Consider the following 23467-nt stretch of genomic DNA (forward strand, 5'->3'; position numbering starts at 1 on the left):
AAAGGAGGGATAAATAATTAAAGCGTATGCACGTATGCTAGTACTCGTTTGGAGGGGAGGGATCGAGAACCAACGCGAGGCTCTAGGGTAATGTCCCCCCCACCCAATGCAATGCAAAGTGCGGAATAAAACAAGTACAACATACATCCAAACAACCAATCATACATACACGAGTGAGGGAATAGTTTGATACGCGCGCAAGGCAAAAAGTTCTAAAATGGAAAATGCAACCCTAATATCCAAATGCTACGCATAAAAAGGGTAGAAAAAGGAAAAGAATAGCCAAATCAAATACTTGGACCCACTTAGGAAGTCCCCAGTGGAGTCGCCAACTGTCACGCCCCACTTTTTGAAATGGTGTGAAAATAGTGTGTGGAATATGTATGTGAACGTGTGTGAAAATGAAAACAAAAGGTCGGGGGATTGTGAAATGCGACGGTTTGGCCAAATAAAGTTCAAAAAGGGTTTTTGAATGGAAAATGGAGTCGCCACTTGGTATAGAGGTAGGGTGTACCAAGTCACCCAAAAAGTGATTTTTGGAAAGAAAAGTAAACAAACCCTTTTTAAAGAATTTTTAGGTCTACGTAACCAAAAAAAGGGATCGGGGGTCACATTTGATAAGGGAGAAGGCAAAGGCAAAGCCTAAGGCACTCCCTTACCCTAGCAAAAGCTAGTTGCGTGACTTAGCCCTTCTTTTCCTAATTTCTTCTACCCAAAGTATGTTTTGCATGTTGGACATGACTAATGGATGCTAAAAAGATGCAATTCTAAATCTAAAATGTCTCTTATGAAGCATTTTGGTCCCAACCACATGAGTTGAGGTGGCCAATAAGGAAAGTCCTCATAGAGGTCACGGGCAATGCAAATGAAGACTCAAGTATGCGTGTAAGTGTGCAAATGTAAGAAAAGTGCAAGTGTGTAAATGTGAGAAAAGTGCATGTGTGCCAATTGAGAAAAGTGCATATGTGCCAATTGAGAAGATAAATGTGTTTGTGTGCTAGTGAATGAAAATATAATAGTAGATACATATAAGTGCAATTGGGTGCAATTTGTGAGGTAGAAAATAAATGATAAAAGAAGAAAAATGTACAAACATGGCACGTGGATTGAGGAAAATATGAGTTGTGAAAAAAGGTGGATAAAAGAGTGAGGAAGTGATATGATAAGAATGAGAGTGCATGAACCTAGAGGAATGCATCAAGTCGGGTACGGGAATGACTCCTAATTTCACGACTTTAATTTTCCTTTTGATTAGAAGGAAGAACTAGCGTGCTAAGGCTATTTTGTAGCCACACTCGCTCGTTTCCCTTATCGAAAGGGGACCCTCAAGCAAATGTACCCTATAACTAGCATGAAAATGTAAAAACCTAAAATAAAGGGGAAAGGGTTGGAGGGGCATACCAAATGCTAGAAACTAAGAAAAATGCATGAAATGTAGTGAAACATGCAAGTATGAACTAGCGAGGGAAATCTCTAAGGGTCTAGCGTTGGACTAGCCCATATCTATGAACTCCTACTAGCGTTGAACTAGTGGAAAACGGGGCAATGAGCCACAACTAGCATTGGACTAGTGTGGTGACGTGCATTCATCCATCATATTCATCTATGACTATAGAAAGCAAGTAGACATGCCAATCACCTATAAACACGTAGCACATAACACTTAGCATGCTCGACTAAATGCAAGAGCCTAATAAAGCAAATTAACACGTAGCAACAAAAGCAAGCGATCAATCTAATGAGCCTATTGCATTTTGCTAACTAAAACAAAAGGGGAAGGGGAAAATGGACAAAACGCTCTCCAAGCCCTATCTATTACAAGCCAAGAGGTGTACACATACCCCATAAATAAATAAAAGAATGACTTAATAAAAGCAAAAGTAAATGAAATAAATGAAAGGAATTAAGGAAAAGCAAGGAAAGCAAAGTAGGCATGCAATTCTCACTTAGCACGTTGGATCACATAGGAGAGACAAAAAGGGATAAAAGAAGTTGTACCTCCCCCATTTGCAATGCTAATAAGGTGAACAAGACTTAACTTGGGCTATAATCGCCAAAGAAAGAGCTAATTTGGGCTAAAACTATCAAAACAAGGGGTTAATGCATCACTTTAATTAACAAAATTTCAAGGAAAAGAATAAATATGAAATTGAATAATTAAACAAAGCATTCAAAGAAGTTAAACACCCCCTATTCTCCCAATTAAACAAACAAAGGTCCATATAAAGAATTAAGGAATATTCAAGGGATCAATTTATTATTACTATAAAGTAAAATAAAATTAAGGACCTAAGGTGAGACCTCCAATCAAATGATAAAATTCACAAGAAATGAATAAAAATCCCATTTTACAATTAAACGACAAAAATTCAAACATTCCATTAAAAATTCAAATCAAAGCTATACGTCTATGAAAAGTTATTAAAACCTACAAATCCATTCTAAACTTATGAATAATCTATCCCAATCATCATATTAAAACATACTAAGAAAGTTAAACTTGAAATGGACGAAATTGATTAATTTATGTGATTAGTTGGGCCACAGGGGAACAAAGGGAGACTTGGGGGGTCAAAGTGCTAAATTCAGAAGTTATTTTCATGCAAAACATGCAGCTACGTATGGCTTAAACTTCTGCAACTGAAAAAAAATGAAACATGCTTCCTTTTGTATCCAAGCTTGCTGCAATTTTCATTTTTTTGCAGGTACATATCAACTTCATCACCAATTTTGATCAAAAAACCTTTCAACCAAACATCCGAAAACTAATCTAAACGTCATAACACACAATTTCAACATTCAAACAAACCAAAACATAGAAGAAAAATCATGTCAATGCTGGAAAATTCTGTGCAAAAGGTTTGGCAAGCCTGGTTTGTTCTTTTCCAGCAAGCATTTGAACATGTTTCAAACATTTCAGCCCCTAAACATACACACCCAACACCCCCTTATCCAATTCCTTTCAACCAGTATTCCAACACCCCAAACATGCAAACCCAACTAGCAAAAACAGATGGCCGAAACTTATATGAGCAGTTGCAGGAAAGCAAACAGTAAAAGAATGCGGAAGCTTTTTGTGCTGCTGCGAAATTTGCAGCTTCAACTCGCGTGACACTCAAACCAAAACATCTATAGTTTGGACCAAAACAAAAAAAAAACAGATCAACTAGCTTCTCAACCAAACAACAAAGCTATGATCTCAAACATCAAAACAACAGAAACTCGACATTCAAGCAAAGAAATCTCAGGCAACAATTCTGTTCTTCTGTAACTCCTGGGTTTGCTTTATCAAATTCACAGGCTACACAAAACAATCTCCAAACTAACAAAAAACATGCAACCTGTACAACCAAAAACTAAAGTAGCATGGACAACAACAAACGACGGCTAACCCGTGAAGCTCCGCTGTCTTTCTGAGTTCAAACTCAGCAAACGTCACACAGGTTAAGCAAAACAGAGCAATTAGCCGTGAATCATGAACCCAATCCAAACTTTCTACTAATGTGTCAAGATAGAAAAAGAATCCCATGTTTTTGCCTGAGAATTAAACTGAAACAGGACCCATCCCTATATCTAATCATGCCCAAGGAAAGACAGAATAAAGCTTGTAAAGCTGAAAACTTTCTACGTTTTCACTCAGCTAAACATATTTATGCAATAGCTCCCACAAAAACTACTGATCCATTACCCAAAACCCAGAAAACCCAGATGTTATCGCTACCCAATGTTATTAAGATTATCTCAGTGCAACCACTTAATACCCACAGCTACAACATACAATAGAAGATAAGAAACGCTACAGAGACATAAAGAAAGAAACTTGCAACGAATTCATACCATAACATGTCAATCGAACAACCAACAAGCACAGTACATCATAAGAACAAACTCTAGGAAAGGCAACTAAACGAATTCTGGGGAGAGTAAGCAACCCCAACGTACCTAAACGCCGATGAACAACAAAAGAGACAGCTTCGGGAGTGGTTTGTTCAGCGAAGTTAGACGGCAACAAATGGTGACCGCAAGGAAGACAACTCTGGTTCCTCTCTTAGATTTTTCTGTTTCTTTTTGCTGGTTTTCTTTCTCCTTGTTTTCCCACCGCCAACACTCTCTAAGCCCTCAGTTTTTCAGCCGTCACTCCCTATGGTTTCTCTCAGTTGTTACCCCCAAAACACCTCTCAGCCGTTGTTTCTTTTCTCCTCTCTCTCTCTCAGACTTTAGCCCAGATTTCTCTCCCCTTTTTTTTTTCTTTCTTCCCGTTTGCCTCTTTTCTTCTGCCCCCCGCCAATCTTCTTTCTCTCTCTTGTTTTCTAGCTCCCCCCAGATCTCTCCCTGCGGCTACTGTCAAATGCAACCCCCCTTCACACCAAACCCTTCATCCCACGGCTCTCCTTTGCTGCCTCTCCTCTTTTCCATTTTAGCCTTACACCTTGCATGGAAGCTTCCCCCATTTAGCCAGGTGTCTGGCCACCTGGAACCACCAACCTTCTCCTCTAAAATTGCAGCCAAAGGGCTGCCCGAGCCCTTCCTTGCAAGCTGCGTATTTATGCAGCTTGCATGTCGCGGCCCTTTTTTTTTTTTTAAGTAATTTAACAAAATGGTAATAAAATTAAGTAAAAAAAAACAACAACAATTTAAGTAATATCGGGCAAAATAAACAAACTAGAAACACCAAAGTTCGCGATTTTTATTTTTCTTTTCTTTTCTTCATTTTTCATTTTCATCGTTTTTTTCTTTTTTCTCTTTTTTTTCAAATGAACCAACCAACAAATTGAGTAAACACGACTAAAATAAACAAATACTAAAAACAAAAACAAAATTGCTAATCTTAATAATAAAAATCTTTTGATTGATGATTTTCTTTTCCGATTAATAACACTAAAAAGAAATGAAACTTATCCCCCTATTTTATGAAACTTTCTCTTTTTTGACAAATTTTAGACTAAAGTCTTGCAATAATAATAATAATAAAATAATAAAATAAAAAACAAAACAGTTAAAAGGACCAAACTAATGCAAAAAGTAAAAACTAAAATAAAAACAAATGCTAAAAGTTTAAAAACTAAAATCGTGACATTAAAAATTTGGTGTCTACACTCCCTCGTATCCTATATCCACTAACTCATTCTCAGAGATGAATCCGTTAAACTCCCTAAAACTCCCCTCCGCTCTCTCTCTCCCTCCCCATTTCTCCCCATTGGATCAAATATCATTAAAGTCACCCACTAGTATCCACTTATCTCCACATTCCCTCTTTTTTTCCGCTATTTCCTTCCATTGTTGCTTTCTTATACTTTTCTCCGTACTTGCATAGATTCTTACCATCCACCAGTGGTCGTTAGTGTTCTCATCCACCACCCTGCTGCAATAAACCAATCCGTACCATATACATTCACCAAAGTAATCTCCTCATTCCAGAACAAAGCTAACCCCCTGCTTTACCTTTAGAATTAATCACATAGCTATTCTCCATTCTAACTCTTTTTTGTACCAATTTCAAGAATGGTTCTTGATTTTTTGTCTCGCACAAAAATACTATACTAGGAAAGTGGAGGTGAATTACCTCCTTGAGTTGGGGAATTGTCAAGGGGCCTCCTGCACCTCGGCAATTCCACACCGCAACCTTCATTGATTAGGTGGAGGCATTGCGGGGCTAGCCTCCAATTCCCCTCCTTGTTGGATCATAGCTTGAAGCACTTTTGCAAGCTTGTGCTTTGGACCCTAGACATTGTCCTCGTCCATCATGTCCAGGTCTTGCCTGGTGTCCTGCTCTTTGCGTTTCCCTCCTAGCCTGCTTAGCAACCCATTATCCGTTAGCTCCCGTAAAGGTGCTCTTGTGGTACGCAAGCTCCTCCTCCATTGTTTCTCCCCACCTTGTGTCTTTCCTTTTCATGGAGGCTTACCCTTTTTATGCGCCATTCCTGTTTCTGTACCTAGCAAGCTCTTCTTTTCAGCTGCAGCTACCAATTCACTGCCAGTGTCTTCTTCTGTTTCCATGGCCTCTTCGAGTATGATTGCATTTCGAACTCTACCTTCCCCCAGGTCCACTGTGAGCTTACTGATTTCAATGTTTTCCTTCCCTTCACACCTGTTTCCCTCTCTGAGTAGTTCCTCATGTTTGACTCCTGTCTCCCTTAGTTTTTTCCCCTCAGTGTTTCTCCCAGAATTTCCCTCCATTTATCCTCCTTTTCTGCTTCTCTCTTGTCCTTATCCATGTCCTTTTTTTCCTCCCCTCTGGTACTTGTTCCAGCTACCACAACAGGCCCTTTATCCGTGGTTGCTCCAGTATTTGTTCCAGTCATTTTGTTTGCTGGAGGTACCACCACTGCCTTGTGATTTACTTCACTGCCATCCATTTTCGCAGTTCGCAAAGGGGAGACCATTATGTTCCCTCCTCTCAGCCATGCCCCATACTGTCCCTCCCTACTCGACTGCCCCTCTTTCCTTCCCCCAGTACATAATTTGTCCCCATGTCCCACTATCCCACAGTTGTAACAAAAATTCGGACATCGCTCATATTTGAATTCTACCCAAGTACTCACATCTTCCAGCGATACCGGAGTTCCTCTCGGCAGGGCCTGCATCAGGTCTATCTCTGCTAATATTTTTAAGTGCCTCCCCTCCTTCCCCCCTCCTGGTGGAACAATTACTTCCCTTGTGGCTCTAAAGACTCTCCCTAATTTGAATCCCACTGTTCTACACATCCAGTGGACAGGTAAATTCCAGATTTGTACCCAAAGCCAAGTAAACCTGAAGTGGTTGGGATTTCTTTCATACCCCACCTCCCACTCTTTGACCACTAGGATTTGATTATCCATGACCCATGGCCCTCCCATCAGAATTTTCTCACGATCTTGTTCCTTTTCTATCTGAAACTGAAAGATATTTGGGCCCAGTTCAGTAACTACCATATTTCTCAGATACCCCCAAGCATGATTAGTGAAGTTTTTGATGCCAGTGAAGTTTGCCACCTTTTCTCCTATCAATTTCCCAACAAGACTCCTACTGCAATCTTGGATCCTCTCACTTATATCCTCGGAACTTAGAGCTATCCCTTCCCTCTTCGACTGTGATAGCTCAAATTTACTAAAGACTCGAGCTAGCTCCTCCTCCATTTTGTCGAACACCTGCTGCGTCTGGTTACCCGCACACTATTTCCCTTCTTAGTAGCACCAGTTGATTAAACCTGCAAAACAGAGGAGAAAAACACACAAAAAATAAACGACTCAGAAAACTAACCCCCTATACCAATCTACAACACTCATCTGGCATGGCACCTTAGCTCCCACCCAGGAAAGGTATGGTTAAAATCCTTTAGTTTTCCTATGGATCATGGTTGCATTTCCACTTGGAAACAGAGTAGTTGGCTCGAAACTTAGCACTGCTAAACGTTTTTGGGTGGTTTCAGGTGTACAGGAGGTGAACAGTCACTATTGCTTGTTTGAAAATTCAAAAACTTTCTACTTTGGGTTGCCGCTAACCGCATGAAGTGTGAAAGCTCCTAGAGGCAGGAGATGGGCTCTCAAAGTAGAGAGAGAGGCTCTCAAAGTAGAGAGAAGAAGGTAACTTCATTTGGGATCTGATATACCATTGCTGGCTACGAATCTGAAGGCATTGAGTAGCAGATCAGCTGACGTAAAGGAGGAAGTGGAAAGAGCCGAACTGTTCGGACGAAAGAAGAGGAAAACTGAGGTTAAACATTGGTTGGCGAAAGTAGAAAAATTAGAGAATGAATTCATTGCGTTGCAGAGAAGGGCACAACAGGAGAGGTATTGGAAACGTTTCTTGGTTGGAGTTCATGTGAGAAAGATGCAAGATCAGGTAGCAGCACTTACTGATCAAAGTCGGAATTTCAATGAGCAGAATGGGGAGGAGAACCACGGTTGAGACAACATTGATTGTAACATTGATTTATTAGCGAAAAGAGCACGAAGAAACCTTAAACTATATTACTGATCAATGTAGTTGCGGGCCAAGAACTTGCATTAGATGTTCCCAAATGTTAATTAGATGACAAATTTTACGACAATGTGAGCTTCTATTGCATAATTAATATTTCAAAATTATACACAAAACTTTTCTTTAGTGTCACTTTTAATGCTCCAATTTGACCTTAAATACTTCCTACAAAAATCACCAGGATAGAATGTCAATCTCAATCAACTAATTGAGAATAGCTAACGAGATGGCCACTAGTTGCCAAAATTTGCCAAAATTACTTACTATGTTTTTCTGCATCATGTGCTCCAAGTTTAAATTACAAAACTTTAGTTTCTCTGTCTTCGTAAATTAATCTAAGTTAGAAGAATTGTTGCATTGAACTGTAAATTAAACTGCACACACTTCTTTTGTTGTATGTGGAATTACACTGACCTCCTTAAATTCCACACCATATTATAAATGCGTTCCTTAATAGGACTATGCATCACATCAGGAATATTGTATTCTCGTTATGCAACATCGATAGGCACAAATTGATATCATTAATTTTCATTTATTTGGAAAAAAATATGTCAGAACTTGAACAAAATTGTCAATAGAGTCCACTGGAATTCATACAAGAAGGTGAAGCAGTTCGAGAGGATTGAAGGGAGAGCCATGGAGAAAGAAAATTAATTAAAGTTAAAATTTTCCTATACAAAGACTTTTCATATGTGTATAAGGAAATTCAATCAAACTATAAAATTTCCTAAACTCAACTTTTCCAAAATCATAATATGCATCATTCAAATTTGTGAAAAAAAAATTGAGAATTTTTCTAATGGATACCCAATGAGCACTAGTTAACATATGTAAAATTTACCTAACCTATCATGTACATGCACATGCTAACCTATCAGCCAGTTGGACAATTTTAATCATTTAATAGTCCATCATTTTGTAATGCTTAGTCATCTGCTTTTCATAATTTTTGTCATCAACGTCTGAGGCACTCTCTTTACTCGCAGGGAAGGCCTATTTGGTCGACATCACAAATTTTTGCAGTTCTTATTCTTGTGATCGTCGTGATTTTCAGCAATTTCAATTCAATAGTATACCAAAATTTGCCTTAATTCTTGCCTTATTTAAGTCACAGATAAGTTTATAGAAAATTTTGAAAGTTGACTTTTGATTTTTGGTTTTCTTTTCTCTTGATTTAATACCTATAAATTTTCTTTACTGATCATATACTTCAGCAAGTCATGGTTGATGATGCCATATATAGAAAAGGCTAGGCTAGAAAGGACACAAAAGAAATGTATGTTTAACAAATTTCATTGACTTGTCCCCTTGAAATTATACATGTCTATCATAATCTCCCTGTCATTTTTCTTGCACGTCTACATCTCTGGACGTTGGAACCTAAGCCAAAATCTCAATTTTTATCCGCTCTCACTAATTTGATTGCTTCCTCATTCATTCATCTCTCTACTTGCAATGTTAATCAATGCCAGTCCGCAAAGTTGAAGCAGAAAAAAGGGGAAAGTTTCAAGGAATTTCCTGATTTGGAAGCTCATCATTAGTCTGAGCAACTTCTTTGGTAAAAGCTTTTTGGTTTTCCAGCATTTCAAGGTAACCCGGCCTAGTTATGAGCCTTTTTTTTTCTCCTTTTTTGGGGTTCATGGTCTATAGTTTTCTGTCCTTGAAGTGTTTTCCCATTTTAGCTGCATAATTCTCCAGACAAAAATTCAATTCACATGCGAAACAATGAAACAACGAAAATCAAAGAACTTCTTGCAGTAAAATGATTTAGTTGGATTTGGCACTGTGCAATTCCAGGATAACCAATTAGGAACGCCTACTGATTGAGTTATCAAACATTGGGAAATTAAGATAAATAATTAATTTTGGAGAAAATGAAAGGAATGATAAACCAATGCTTGTGGCGACTAGCAAGAGAAACCAAAGGTGAACATTCAAATTGTAGTTTAAGCTTGATTGTAGTTTAGTTTGGTGGTAATCTTTCCCTTTCAATTGTTGAATATAATTCTGTCATGATCTCCACCCATTCGATGGTTTCAACTAAAGATGGCAATTGATTTCAAGTCCCAATGACCTATCTATTGTCCCAAGGAAGTTTGTGCCTTAAATGGGATTATCTCAAAAATATCCAACAATTGATGGGAATGTTTGAGTAATAATTGGCTACCCATTGGGACAAAGCTTCTTTTGTTTTTTTGTCTTTTATGACTTTTGTTCTCTAACTCTCAGCAGTTCAATCCTGATGTTCATATGGACTTGGACCCTTTTTTACATAACAATGCACATGCATGCCTTCTTCAGATTCCGATTATGTGCAAAGACAAAAGAGAGAGATTGGATTTGGGATGACGAAAATTCAAAGCATGATGTGTCAAAGCATTCGGTGAATTTATTCATTGGCCGGACTTTGTGGATTTAAAGTTTCTTGATCATTTTCGTGCTTCAAAATTCCAAGTTTTTCTTCAAAATTTTATGAACATGGTATGAACTAATCTACTTTTGCCAGTTGAAGAAATCTGGATGAGCTTACATTGCATAATTATTGAATTTTTTTTAAATAAACTTTTTCTTTTGCAACTAAATCTCGTGTCATAAATTGTACTAAAGAAGGGCTATGTGCATACTAACCCTTTTTTGTATTAAAAAAAAGGCTTCACTAAAAGTAAGCTGCTTAATTACAAAACGTTGGGTAGTCAGATTTTCTCTTCAATTTTAATTTTCAGATCTGCTTCAAGTTGCTCTATGCATCTTTGTTTAAAACATTCTTGTATTCTCTATTCGGGAAAGCTCAAGTAGAAAAGAAGGTTTACTTGTGTAATAGTTTTTATCATCTTTTTTTTCTTAATTTTATCCTCCTAAAAATTTGACTACTTGAACAAAAAACAAAAGTCAACAATAACTCGTCAAATTATTGAGTCAAGTAAGGTTCTAAAAGTGGCACAAGCTGTAGTTATATTTAATTTGATGAAAGATTCAAACTTGAAACTTGTTTTATGGAAAAGATGGAAAAGGCTAGCAACTTTTATGAGGGGAAAATCAAATAATAAAGGTGTTTGTTTAAATAAGGACAAATATGGAGGCAGAAGCAATGGCGTTACTAGAGGGTATGCAAACCTCATCAAGTTTTCAACTCCTACAAGTCAAAATGGACTCCCAGGTGTTGCTGAATATGGTGAATGGCGGGGGTAGGGTGCCTTGGAGGTTATGGGGAACGGTCTCTCGTATCAAATCTCTAGCGCTGGGTCGTCAGATCGCCTTCACTCACGTCTACAGAGAAGCGAATTCAATTGCAGATGCCCTGACAACTCTGGCAAGTTCCACGCGTGTCCATCAAAGTTTCACTCACTCCACACTTCCGGACCACATACGGCGGTTAGCCTGCCTAGATAGGGTTCAGATGCCTTATGTGCGTTTGGCTTAGGTGCATTGGCGGCACGCCAGCCTCATTTTGCTGTACTTTTGACTGTTTTTTTTTAATAGGATTTGGAGTGGCGCCCACCCTCAATTCCGAGGTTAGCCAAAAAAAATAAAAAAAAGGTATTTGTTTAAAGTTCTGGATTTTAACATGGTAAGATTACGCCTTTGATGGGACATTCTTTCTAAAAATGCCTTTTTTTTATAGCTCACTTGGGACTTGGGGGGACAAAAGAATATAAAAGAAAAGATTTGTCAAAAAAGATGATTTGTGATGATCACGAGGACCCAAAAAAAAAAATTTTTCCTCTACAAAGTTTGAAATTAGGGAGAAACATTATATGACGCTCTAATATACTTGACATCCTGAAAAGGATTGAATTATTTTCTATAAAAAAAAAATGCAAGACTCCAACAATTTTTTTTTTTAAATATGGTTGGAGTTTAATAGACGCCTACTCTTTTTAATAGACGCCTACTTGTTAACACATATGTACTAAGTGTGTAGGGATGTTGCCGAGACCGTTCTTTTTTTTTCTGATGTGGCAAAATGTTATTGGACAATTTGTGGTCGTCCTTGGCAAGAAAAAAAATCCCAAAATGCTGAGACCGTTGTCTCAGCACGAGATAGGACGACCACAAATTGTCCTTGCATGTGTTTGTGCAAAAAAAAAAAATCCCAAAATGCTGAGACCCTTGTCTTTGTAAATGAATGGTACATTTATTGTCTTCATTTTGGTTGTATACGATTGGACCACTTTACCATTTCTGTTCTGCCTTTTCCCATATGTATTGGGAAGTGATTGTTATCATTGCAATAACTCAGTTTAGTTGACTATCAAGACAAATGTATTCCAGTTTTGCCCTCCCATTATATTTTTCTTACCAGCCACAACGAATTGGTTTGCACTTGTCAGGAGGTCAATTTTTATTTACACTTGGGTTGCATTTGTAAAAAACCATCATTCCTTCACTGCCGACGGCTATTGAAAGAAGGACCGTGGCAATTTCTTTTGTTCTGTCCAACCCACCGCAATTTCTTTGTTCTGCCCAAGCCACCGCTGCCGGTAAAGCTATGGATTGTTGCTGGGATTTTCTGCTTATGCTAATGGTTAGTGATATCTTAAGTTTTTACAGTCCTTTTTTGTATCATTTCTTTTTTGTTTTCTTCGGTTCTTACTTTCTCTTTTATTGCTCTGTTCCTCCGAAGCCTTTGGGTACTGTTTGTGAAAAACACATCCATTACTGTTGACGGCTATTGAAACTTGAAAAAAGCTGACGGGTCTGACCGTAGCATTTTCTTTGTTCTGTCCAACAACCCACCGCTGCAGCTAAAACTATGCATTCTTGGCCGGATTTTCTGCTCACACTCATGGTTAGTGATGTGTTTAGTTTTTCCATCCCTTCTTTGTATTATTGTTTATAGCACGATATTCTATCTTCCCTCTTATATGATTATGTTTGCTAGTTGCTTTGGTTAGTTCTTATTTTCTCTTTTTCTGCTCTGTTTCTGCGAAGCGTCTTCCTCGTTTTGCTCTTGTTGATACAAATTCGTCAGGTGCGCTTTTTCTTTTAGTGAACTATTTCATCTATAATCCTGTTTATTCCAATATGTTTTTTGGTCCGTCATTCATCGACTAATTCAGGTTTACTTTCTCTGTTTATGGGTGTTTTCTATTTTGCCGTTGCATTAAGGTAAGGCTATTTCAAATTTTCTATCTTCTTTCATTCTTTGTTCTACCTTTCATTTGTCCATTGTTTGTTCTTATTTGTGTTCTGCCTTTTTCTCCTCTTTTCCCTTTATATTTTGCATGCAGCTTTCTTCATATGTGGTTGCTGTAACGAGCTTTCTTTCTTCGTCATCTTGTGTTATATATTTGGAGCTTGTATTGATTCAGGTTAGCTGATCATTCTCTCTCTTTTTTTTTGGCCTTTTGTTCTACCAGTTTTTTGTTTCTTGTATTGATAAACTGCTACAAGAACATAGAATCTTGTGTTTTAAATAAGAACTTTAATTATGAGACTTGAAACCCTTGAAGACTTCAATTTGATTAACGTTTATTGATTATCATATCTAAAATCGTACTTGATCTTCACATAGAAAGATGCTACCCTTTTTTCCTTTCTTTTAAAGCAAAATTTTTTGAGCTTGATAATAAGACTGGAAGAAGGAAGGGTTCATTAATAATAGCTGGGACAAGTGATAAGAAATGTACCATGAATGATTGATAAAAGCTAGGGAAAGTTATAATCAAGAAATTAAGATAATCAAAGATGTGAAGCTTTTTATTATTTTATGAGGAGCAAAAATGTTAAGTGTTATCCTTGGAAAATTGGCCATTTGAAGCAATCAATTTGAACCAAGAACAAAGCTCGTACTGAGCCAACTCAGGGTCAGCTTAAAAGTGAGACTGCACCATGCTTTGACCTCATTTATTTCAAGCTGTTCAATGGATTAATGAACAAAACTGCTGTTCAGCAAAACAAGAAATTTTCATACATGGAACACCTTGATAAATTTGATGGAAAGTCAGATCCAATGACACAAATTCTCTGAATCCAAGCCCTAATTTTCCTGTTGCATTCAATATATATATGAATTTCTGCATCTATTTCTGTTGTACATCTATTTCTTTGTCTTTGTCGGTTCTATTAGTTGAGTTTTATTGTTCGTTGTTGTGCTGGTTCAGATTATTCTTATCAACGAATGATGTCTGCTTTATTTTTTTCTTTGCATACTATTTTTCTCTCTTCTGTCTCCTTTTTCCTTTGCCTGTGCTTTTGTAAATTATTTTCCATTCCTTGTTCTTTGATTAATTAAGTTAGATGGATAGAAATGCCATACGCCGAAAACGATACGCAGAAATGCCGCAAAGTGAGAAAGCTGCGCTTTTACGCCGTCGAAGTGAAGCTAGGGCTGCAAAGAAAAGAAACGAATCATCGCGTTCTTTTGTTCGTAGTGTTCCACTTGGTTATGTAGAAACAGGTGTATTTTTTCCTGATCCTTGTTCACATAGAGACAGTAACATTCAGGATAGTCAAAATGACAATGTTACGCTTAATGAAATGGTACGACATAGCTCGCTTGGTTTTGCTAATGATCAAGGCGTTCTCATTAGAGAGGGATTGGACTACATGGCCAGCAGCGGATCTACTGTTACTAATGTTTCAAGTCCTGCTCCTTCTTCTGTTGTTCCCATTGAATCCAATCCATTTCCGATTATTCCTGAAGGTATATCCAGCCTGATTTTCCGCTCACATCAGCCATGTCTTTCTCACTTTATTGTTATACCAGTATCTTGGCCTATTTTTAGTTAACTATCCCATCCTGATACAAATCCAGCCTTTAATTTATGTACATTACAGAAACTCCACTCATTGGTGAACTAGAGAGTGGAAGAAATAGGAAAAAAACTGGTGCTGTCATGCAAAGAGAAGAACAATGTGGATCTTCTCATGATTATCCTGCAGTAAAGTCTTCTAGGAAAAGGTACATGAATACCTGATCCACAAAACCATCTCATGTTTCAAAAAACACTGCTGCCAAGAATAAGCAGTCTTCAAACTTCAGAGGAATAAATCAGATAATGTTTTCCAAGCTACGAAAAAGCCAAATTCTGATGTTCAAACATGTATCAGCTCTGAATCTTTAAGTCGTTCGTCAAGAAATCTATTCCTTCATCTATTACATTGGATCTTCAGCTAAGAAATATTACTGACAAGCAAAAAGAAGCATGCTTTCCAATTTCTAATCTTTGGTCTACTGTTCAATCTTTTAGGCAGCAACGCAGGAACACCTTGTCAAAAACATTGACTCGGCCTCCTCGAAACAGTACAGCCCTGCCTAATGAGATTAACCAAAGGTTTAATATTCAAAGTGAGAATTCAGATAATGTTTTTTGTTATATGAATGAGCCAAATTCTGAAATCAATAATGTTATCAACTATAAATATTTGGATCATTTTTCAACAGACCTTGCATCTTCTTCTACTCAAGTTGATTCTCGGTCTAGATGTCTCTCTGAAGGTATAATATTGGTTCTTTAAATTGTCACCTTTGCCAATATCTTTTGTTACTTGTCTGGTTTCTTCTCATCATGGAAGAAAAAAAACCAAATGTTCTATTCACCATACCTGTAATATATCTATGGCAAGATAATCTGCAATGGACATCTAATTAAGATTTACTATTGCAGTTATCCAGCCTTGTGGCCAAATTTCAGCTCTGCAACATCAAGCAGAGGCTGATGTTGCCAAGAGAAGAAAAAGAGATATAAACCCTTCTAATCTTCCTGCTGCTATTACTTCTCCTAGGCCAACACATAGTCATCCTGTCCGTAGCAGACCTCACAGAACAGGTTGCATTTCGTTTATTAGTGACCCTAATACCGTTTAAGTTATTTTTTACTATTCTGCCCCTCTTGCGGAACTGGACTTTGTTATTCTATCAGCTATATTGATCCATCTGTAGGGCCAAATGGTACAGGTGCTAAGATATATCTTTCAAGAATTGAAGTTATTCCTGATGCACCTTTGCTCCTTCCTGATGCTCCTGACTGTCAATATTGTGGAGCTAAGAGATTCTATTTAGAACCTCCTACTTTTTGTTGTTCCAAAGGAGAAATCTCTATTGTCGCTCCTCGCATGCCTTATGCTCTCAAGTGTCTTTTCACAGAAAACGATGAAGAGAGTGAGCATTTTAGAAAATTAGCTCGCACCTATAATAATAACTTGGCTTTCACAGCTTTTGCTGCAAAGTATGATTCAGAATTGACAAAGAATACAAAGGGTGTTTATACTTATCGTGTTCAAGGCCAAGTTTATCATTTTCTCAATGGTTTATCAGAGTCAACTGATAGGTCTTCTGGAATTCAGCTATATATTTTTGATACTGATGAGCAGCTGAAAAGAAGAGTAGCTAGCTGTGACAAATTACGTGAGACCACTTTGAGGTTGTTGATGGATATCCTTTCTGAGAATCCTTATGCTAGATTTTTCAAAGATCTCAGAGATGTGCCAAATATTAACAACTTCAACATTGCTCTTAATTGCTACCCTACTCTAGACCAACGTGTATATAATCTGCCTTCTACTTCCCAAGTCGCTGCAATATGGACTGAGAGTGATGATCAATCTCTTGATAAACAGGCACATATTTTGGTCTATACTCATTCAAATACAAGTTATAGGATCCAGCATTACTATGGTTGTTATGATCCTTTACAATACCCTTTATTATTTCCTCGGGGTGAATCTGGATGGCATCATGGAATTAAACGAGTCTATAAGAGAAAGAGAGGTGATGATTTATGTGAAGATGAAATTAATATCGATCCCTCTTCTGTTGAACACTCGTCTGATTTGATTGATTTGGAAAGAAGAGGCAAGTGCAGCTACTGTCTTTCCAAATTTCTCAATATTATTTACAATAAATACATTCCTTTATTGATATAGTGTTTCTGTCCTTTTTATAGCTGCTGACCGTGGCAAGAAAGAAGAATACACTGTCTCAGCTAGAGAATATTATTGTTATAGATTTCAAATTAGAGATAATGATGAATCCATGTTGCTGCACACACTTAGATTATTACAGCAATTTTCTATAGATGGGTATGTAAAAATTGAAACTTCTAGGCTGGATTTTCAACGGAAAAGACAGAATGATATTCGGACTGAAATTCTTGAAGGAGTGATGGATAGTCTTTCAGTAGGCCAAACTGAAGGTTCAAAGGTTGGTCGTAAAGTGATATTACCAGCTTCATTCATAGGCGGACCACGAGATATGAGGCGTCGATATCTTGATGCCATGGCCTTGGTTCAGAAATATGGAAAACCTGATATTTTTCTTACGATGACATGTAATCCGATGTGGAAAGAAATTCAGGATAATCTGCAATTTACAGAAAAACCTCAAGATAGGCCAGATCTTTTGTCTAGAGTGTTCAGAGCAAAATTTGAAATGCTTAAATCTGAACTTTTAGATAAGAAAATATTTGGAGAAGTAGCTGCATGTGTTTATGTTATCGAATTCCAAAAAAGAGGATTTCCTCATGCTCATTTGTTATTAATTTTGAAACCACAGTTCAAGTTGTTGAATCATCAATCTTATGATAGGATAGTATCTGCTGAGCTGCCTAACCCTCATCAATATCCCCATCTATACTCTCTTGTTCTTAAACACATGATTCATGGTCCATGTGGAGTTATGGATCAAACTAGCCCATGTATGAAGAATGGTTCATGCAAGAATCATTATCCAAAAAATTTCTGCGAACAAACAGTTCATGCTGAGGATACTTATCCATGTTATAGGAGGAGAGATGATGGTAGAAAGATAAAGGTGCGTAGAAATGAACTTGACAATAGATGGGTTATTCCATATTGTCCTTATTTATTAGCCCTTTTTGATTGCCACATGAATGTGGAAATTTGTTCTACTTTGAAGCTGGTGAAATATTTATACAAATATGTTTTCAAAGGACATGATCTTGTTAGTTTTAAGATTGTTACTGGAGAAAGCTCTGCTGATGTTGATGAAATAAAAGAATTCCAGCAGGGAAGATGGATTTCACCCCCTGAAGCATTTTGGCGAATCTATGAATTCCGACTAAATGAGATGACTCCAGCAGTTTATTCTCTTCAAGTTCATCTCCCTGGTCAGCAGTTTATTACTTTCAACAAAAATTCAGATCTTTTAGAATTGATGAGAAAGATTGATTTCTCAAAGACCATGCTAACCGAATTTTTTGAAATGAACAAAGCAAACTGAAAAGCTGAAAATTTGAAGTGCTTTTATAGAGAGTTTCCTGAGCATTTCGTTTGGTCTACTAAATTTAGAATTTGGACTGAGAGAAAACGTAAAAAAGTTATTGGAAGACTGGTAACTGTTAGTCCCAAGGAAGGAGAAAGGTATTATCTTCGACTGCTGCTAAATCATGTCCGAGCACCTATGTCATTTGATGACCTTTTAACTGTTAATGGTCAAAAAATGAATTGCTTCAGAGAAGCTGCTTTAAACCTTGGTCTATTACAGTCTGATACATATATAGAAGATACTCTTGAAGAAGCAGCAGTTTTTCAGATGCCATCATCGTTAAGACTGTTATTTGCTACTGTTCTTGTTCATTGTACACCTACTGATCCTAGATTACTCTGGCATAAATTTGAACAACAGTTATGCAGTGATTATCAAAGATCACAGGAACTTTACCACTATTCTTTTACTGAAATCAGAAATAAAGTCTTGAAAGATATCAGTACGTTGCTTGAGCAAATGGGTAAAAATATTGATGATTACCATTTAGTTCCAAATACCCTTAGAGCTGCATATCATGAACAGTTAACAAAGGAAATTGACAGTGAAAGGAATATTGAAGTATTACCAGAAGATCTGCTTTTGTCTTTTAAATTGAATACTCAGCAACGGCATGCTTATGATTTAATTCTGCATGCAATCTCTTCTTCTGCTGGCCAAAGTTTCTTTATCGATGGTCCGGGTGGAACTGGAAAGACCTTTCTGTATAGGTCGCTTTTAGCTACTTTAAGATCTCAAGGACATGTTGCTATTGCAGTGGCAACATCCGGTGTCGCTGCTTCTGTTCTTCCAGGTGGAAGAACAGCGCATTCTAGATTCAAAATACCGCTAGATTTGTCAACAAATAAAACTTGCCAGATCAGTAAGCAAGGTAGTGTTGCTAGACTGCTTTTTGAATCAAAACTGATCTTGTGGGATGAAGCATCAATGGCCAAAAGAGAAACTATTGAAGCCTTTGATGATTTTCTAAAAGACATAATGGAATCTGAGCTGCCATTTGGAGGAAAGGTTATCGTTTTTGGAGGAGATTTTCGACAAACTTTACCTGTAATTGAGAAAGCTTCAAAACGAACTCTCATAGATGCTAGCCTTCCTAATTCACCTATATGGAATAAATTTCATATGTTGAAACTGACAGAAAATATGCGGGCTATTTTAGACCCAGCATTCTCAGAGTTTCTTTTGAGAGTGGGTGAAGGAAGAGAGCCTGTTGATCCACAAGGCCAAATAACCTTACCGAATGACATAGTCATTCCCTATTATGAAAAAGAAGAATCTCTAAACAGGTTATAAAATTGTAATTAAACTATACTTCTTTTTACTATTTCTTCTCTTTCTAAATCTGCCTTTTATATATATATTGACTTACCTTTCTTATATACAGGTTGATACAATCTGTATTTCCAGATTTATTGGCTTATTCAAATGATCCTTATACTATGATCAATATGTGCATTCTTACTCCAAAAAACAGTTCAGTTGATGAGCTAAATGATATCATGATAACAAGGTTTCCTGGGAATCTTCATGTTTATGTTAGCTCTGATAAAACTGTTGATCAGCGCCATCAAGGAGATTATGAAGATTTTCTCAATTCACAAAATCCAAAAGGACTTCCTCCTCATAAGTTATTACTTAAAGAAAATTGTCCTCTCATTCTTTTGAGAAATTTGAACCCTGTAGAAGGATTGTGTAATGGTACACGTCTCATCTGTAGAGAGCTCAGACAACATACAATCTGTGCTGAAATAGCTTTTGGCCAACATCAAGGAAAAAGAATCTTTTTGCCTAAAATTCCTCTTCAAACATCTGATAGCGAAAGGAATGGCCTCCCATTTATAAGAACACAATTTCCTGTTCGACTTTGTTTTGCCTTAACAATTAACAAATCTCAAGGACAAACTCTTGATTATGTCAGGATTTACCTTCGTGAGCCGGTTTTCTCTCATGGACAGTTGTACGTAGCTTTATCTAGAGCTAAAGCATCAGCCGCAGTTAAAATTCTTATTGTGCCTAGAACTTTTGGAGACATTAAAGTTGATTGCAAGACTAGAAATGTTGTGTTTGAAGAAATATTTCAACTAACTCAGCACTGATGTTATTAAGCTTTAGGTATACTATACTGATTTATTCATTCCTCGTTCTTTTACTGATATGATACTTTTCGACCATAATAACTTTCTTCTTTTTCAATAATGGTTGTTCCTGTATATATCAATCCCTCTGATATATTTCTTCTTTTCTATTCATAAAAATACAGAATGGAAAAGTTGCTGGCAATGAAAGAAATTGTGCCTGAAATGCAAAGTTGGACATGTAAAATCACAGTTCAAGAGAAACAGCAAATTACTCAATCAATGTCCACCCCGACAAAAAAACAAAAGTTCATATTTGTTGATACTGAGGTACACAACCAAAAATATCCATATTAGACATATGCATATTTATATTTTATAGAAAATAAACATTAATGACATAAATTTATATTATAATACAATAGGGATCAAAAGTTGAAGGCATTATTTTCAATAATGACATCCCTAGAATGAGCTCAATCCTCCAAATTTATAAGAAATACAAGATATCCAATGCTGAAGTCAGGCCGATCTTGCCAAAATATCAGACTGCTGAAATAACTCATCAATGGACAATCACTAGCAGAACTGTTATTGAAGAGGTTTTTGATGATGAAGACATGATGCCTGTCAAGTTCAACTGTACAAAGTTTAGAGATCTGGCACAGTACATGGATGATAAGGCTAAATCAGTTGGTACATCTTATTACTTGGTCTATACAAATAGCATCTATATCTCTGCATGAAATATTTGACAAATTTTTCCTTTTTGTAGATGTCCTCGCAATAGTTATTGAAACATTGGAGAAAAAGACAATTACTACAAACTACAGAGAATCTGTTGTTCAAAAGTTTGTCCTTGTGAATGAGGAGTAAGATATCTAATTCTTATCTTATATATAATGACCAGTGGTTATAATTTCTCCTATCATACATAACTTATTAACTACTGATTACTTATTTCATAGCAGATTGCAGACTGTTGTACTTTCTATGTGGGATGATTTCATCAAAAACGAAGGAGAACAGATAATTTCTGCCATGAACAACTATCCTGTTATTATTGCCCGAAGGATAAAAGTTAACAACTACAATGGTAACTTAGAATTTAATGCTTAACCATCATCTAATACACTTATATGCATGTATAACATTCTCTAACAGATGGTCCTGAATCAATAACTATTCTCTGTAGGTGTTTCTCTGTCCACATGGTTTGATTCTGCAATCCTTGTTAATCCTCCTATTCAAGAAGCAAGGGAACTAAAGAATTGGTCTTGATTTATTTCTTCCCCCTCATTATCATTCTCAACAGTTCATGATTAATGCTATATAATTCATTGTTTACATCTTTAACATTATTTTATTATAGGGCAATGAGAAACAGCAAAGAGTTGACACTTATTCTGGAACAGAAAACCTATACTAGATACAATCCAGAAATTTCATTAAAACCAGATCAGAAAACCACCTTAATTTGCAATGTTAATCCTTCCCACAAGGTATAAACATCTTCGCTAATAGTTTATTTCACACTATGTTTAGATATCAAACAATATATTCATATTTTTTACTTTTCATTTCAGAGTACATGGGTCAAAGCACAGTTTACTTTCCAGCACATATTTCAGAAATACTGGTATATGAGTTGCAAAAAATGTTATCGAGGTACTGCAGCAGCACATGGAGTCATTTTTAGCTGTAATACTTGTAAAGAAAAACATCCTGCTGAACCAAGGTGCTTTACTGAAACAAATTTTTTTTATGTACAGAAAAGTTATAAAGTTTACTATCATCATCATCTTTTACACATGCTAAGCTTTTATTTGCAAACATTTTTCTAGGTGTCGCTTTGATATGGATTTACGAGATCATACAGGAGTTATCACAGCTTCTATCTTTGGAGAACAAGCTGAACAGCTGTTGACGTTCAATGCTCTTGAAATAATGGAACACTTTAAACAGGTCCATGTTCAATTACCAGTAAACTATTAAGAAGACAATTGTTATTACAATGCTATATTATCCACTTATACTAAATCATAAACTAGAACCATATTCTCTGCTTTTTGAAAACTTTTTTTAATTACTTTCTGATTTACAGAACATTGAACTTCCACTTGAAACTGTCCACAAAGAACTTGAATTAAAGTGGTTCTTGGTACACATTAAGCCAGTACAAACTCAAGTTGCAGATACAAAGCAACGATATACAATCATTTATTATTCTGAGGTTGTGGATGCTGCTACTCAAGTTTCCTCTGTCAATGAATCAATCGTTCCCTTTGTATCAGTTCATGACCAGGATGACTCTTCACATATCACAACTTCAGGTATATGAATATACTTATGACACACAAATAAAATTTTTCTCTTACTCCAAATTAATGCCATGGTTCTTCAGGTACTGTAACTGTTGAAGAAAACAATCCAACTTCAAAGGTTCGTCTTTCACTAAATCAAAAGTTTGATCAGGCTGAAGAACCAGAAAATAATGCCTCTCAACTTGAAGGAACTAGCTGCAGCAAGAAGCCAAAACTGAACTAAGTTCTCATGTTCCACAGTTTGTTTTGAAACTTAGGATTGCTACTTTGGACCTAAACTGCTCCTCTATGCTTTTTGTTCAGCAATTTATGATTTTAAGAAATCATAATATTGCTGCTGTCTTTTGTTCAGCAACTTATGATTCCCAGAAATCGTAGAATGACTGCTACTTAACTATACTCTTCCTTGTTTCAAGATCATATAATAATCTCTTGTTGTCCAAAACTGAACTAAGTTCTCATATTCCACATTTTATTTTGAAACTTAGGATTGCTACTTTAAACTTAAACTGCTCCTCTATACTTTTTGTTAAGTAATCTATGATTTTAAGAAATCATAGCATTACTGCTGTCTTTTATTCAACAACTTATCATTCCCATAAATCACAAAACTAATGTGTAATGTACCATGCTTATCCTTCATACGTTGACAGAAGAATCAGAATGTAACAGTGCTATATGAATGTTGTTCTTCTTTCTGTTCTATTCTTGTCTATATAAATGATTAACCTCAGTAATATATCTAACCTTTTATGCCTGTATGTAGAGCTCAGCTTATTGTTGCTAATTGCCATAATACAATTGAAACTTAATCTTGAAGTGTAACCATTACAGTTGTCTAAATGTTCCCGTTGAATGTTCCCGTTGTGTTCACTTTC

At 36.6% G+C, this 23467-nt stretch overlaps 3 protein-coding genes across 3 annotated transcripts; all 3 read left to right on the forward strand.

Annotated features, from left to right (window-relative positions):
- The first annotated feature begins 11035 nt into the window (after window positions 1–11035).
- Window positions 11036–11383, forward strand: LOC113743970 (uncharacterized). Its single transcript, XM_027272015.2, has one exon. The coding sequence runs from the start codon at window positions 11036–11038 to the stop codon at window positions 11381–11383; it is 348 nt and encodes a 115-aa protein (XP_027127816.2).
- Window positions 11384–18325: 6942 nt separating this feature from the next.
- Window positions 18326–20286, forward strand: LOC113687212 (uncharacterized). Its single transcript, XM_027204881.2, has 2 exons — window positions 18326–19476; window positions 19575–20286. The coding sequence occupies exons 1-2, from the start codon at window positions 18326–18328 to the stop codon at window positions 20284–20286; spliced, it is 1863 nt and encodes a 620-aa protein (XP_027060682.2).
- A 165-nt stretch (window positions 20287–20451) lies between these two features.
- On the forward strand, window positions 20452–23098 carry LOC113687213 (replication protein A 70 kDa DNA-binding subunit D-like). Its single transcript, XM_027204882.2, has 10 exons — window positions 20452–20595; window positions 20691–20961; window positions 21041–21137; window positions 21237–21361; window positions 21461–21539; window positions 21638–21767; window positions 21852–22003; window positions 22110–22230; window positions 22370–22598; window positions 22670–23098. The coding sequence occupies exons 1-10, from the start codon at window positions 20452–20454 to the stop codon at window positions 22810–22812; spliced, it is 1491 nt and encodes a 496-aa protein (XP_027060683.2). The 3' UTR covers window positions 22813–23098.
- Window positions 23099–23467: the final 369 nt, after the last annotated feature.

This window comes from Coffea arabica, chromosome 5e (assembly GCF_036785885.1).
Source record: "Coffea arabica cultivar ET-39 chromosome 5e, Coffea Arabica ET-39 HiFi, whole genome shotgun sequence".
NCBI classification, from domain to species: domain Eukaryota; kingdom Viridiplantae; phylum Streptophyta; class Magnoliopsida; order Gentianales; family Rubiaceae; genus Coffea; species Coffea arabica.

What these genes read in the sequence shown, in the direction of transcription:
- LOC113743970 (XM_027272015.2), top strand. Translation starts at nt 11,036, where the DNA reads ATGGAGGCAGAAGCAATGGCGTTACTAGAGGGTATGCAAACCTCATCA.
- LOC113687212 (XM_027204881.2), top strand. Translation starts at nt 18,326, where the DNA reads ATGTCATTTGATGACCTTTTAACTGTTAATGGTCAAAAAATGAATTGC. An exon ending in AAAGAAGAATCTCTAAACAG is followed by an intron (nt 19,477 to 19,574) that starts GTTATAAAATTG and finishes TCTTATATACAG; the next exon opens with GTTGATACAATCTGTATTTC.
- LOC113687213 (XM_027204882.2), top strand. Translation starts at nt 20,452, where the DNA reads ATGGAAAAGTTGCTGGCAATGAAAGAAATTGTGCCTGAAATGCAAAGT. An exon ending in TAATGGAACACTTTAAACAG is followed by an intron (nt 22,231 to 22,369) that starts GTCCATGTTCAA and finishes TCTGATTTACAG; the next exon opens with AACATTGAACTTCCACTTGA. An exon ending in TTCACATATCACAACTTCAG is followed by an intron (nt 22,599 to 22,669) that starts GTATATGAATAT and finishes ATGGTTCTTCAG; the next exon opens with GTACTGTAACTGTTGAAGAA.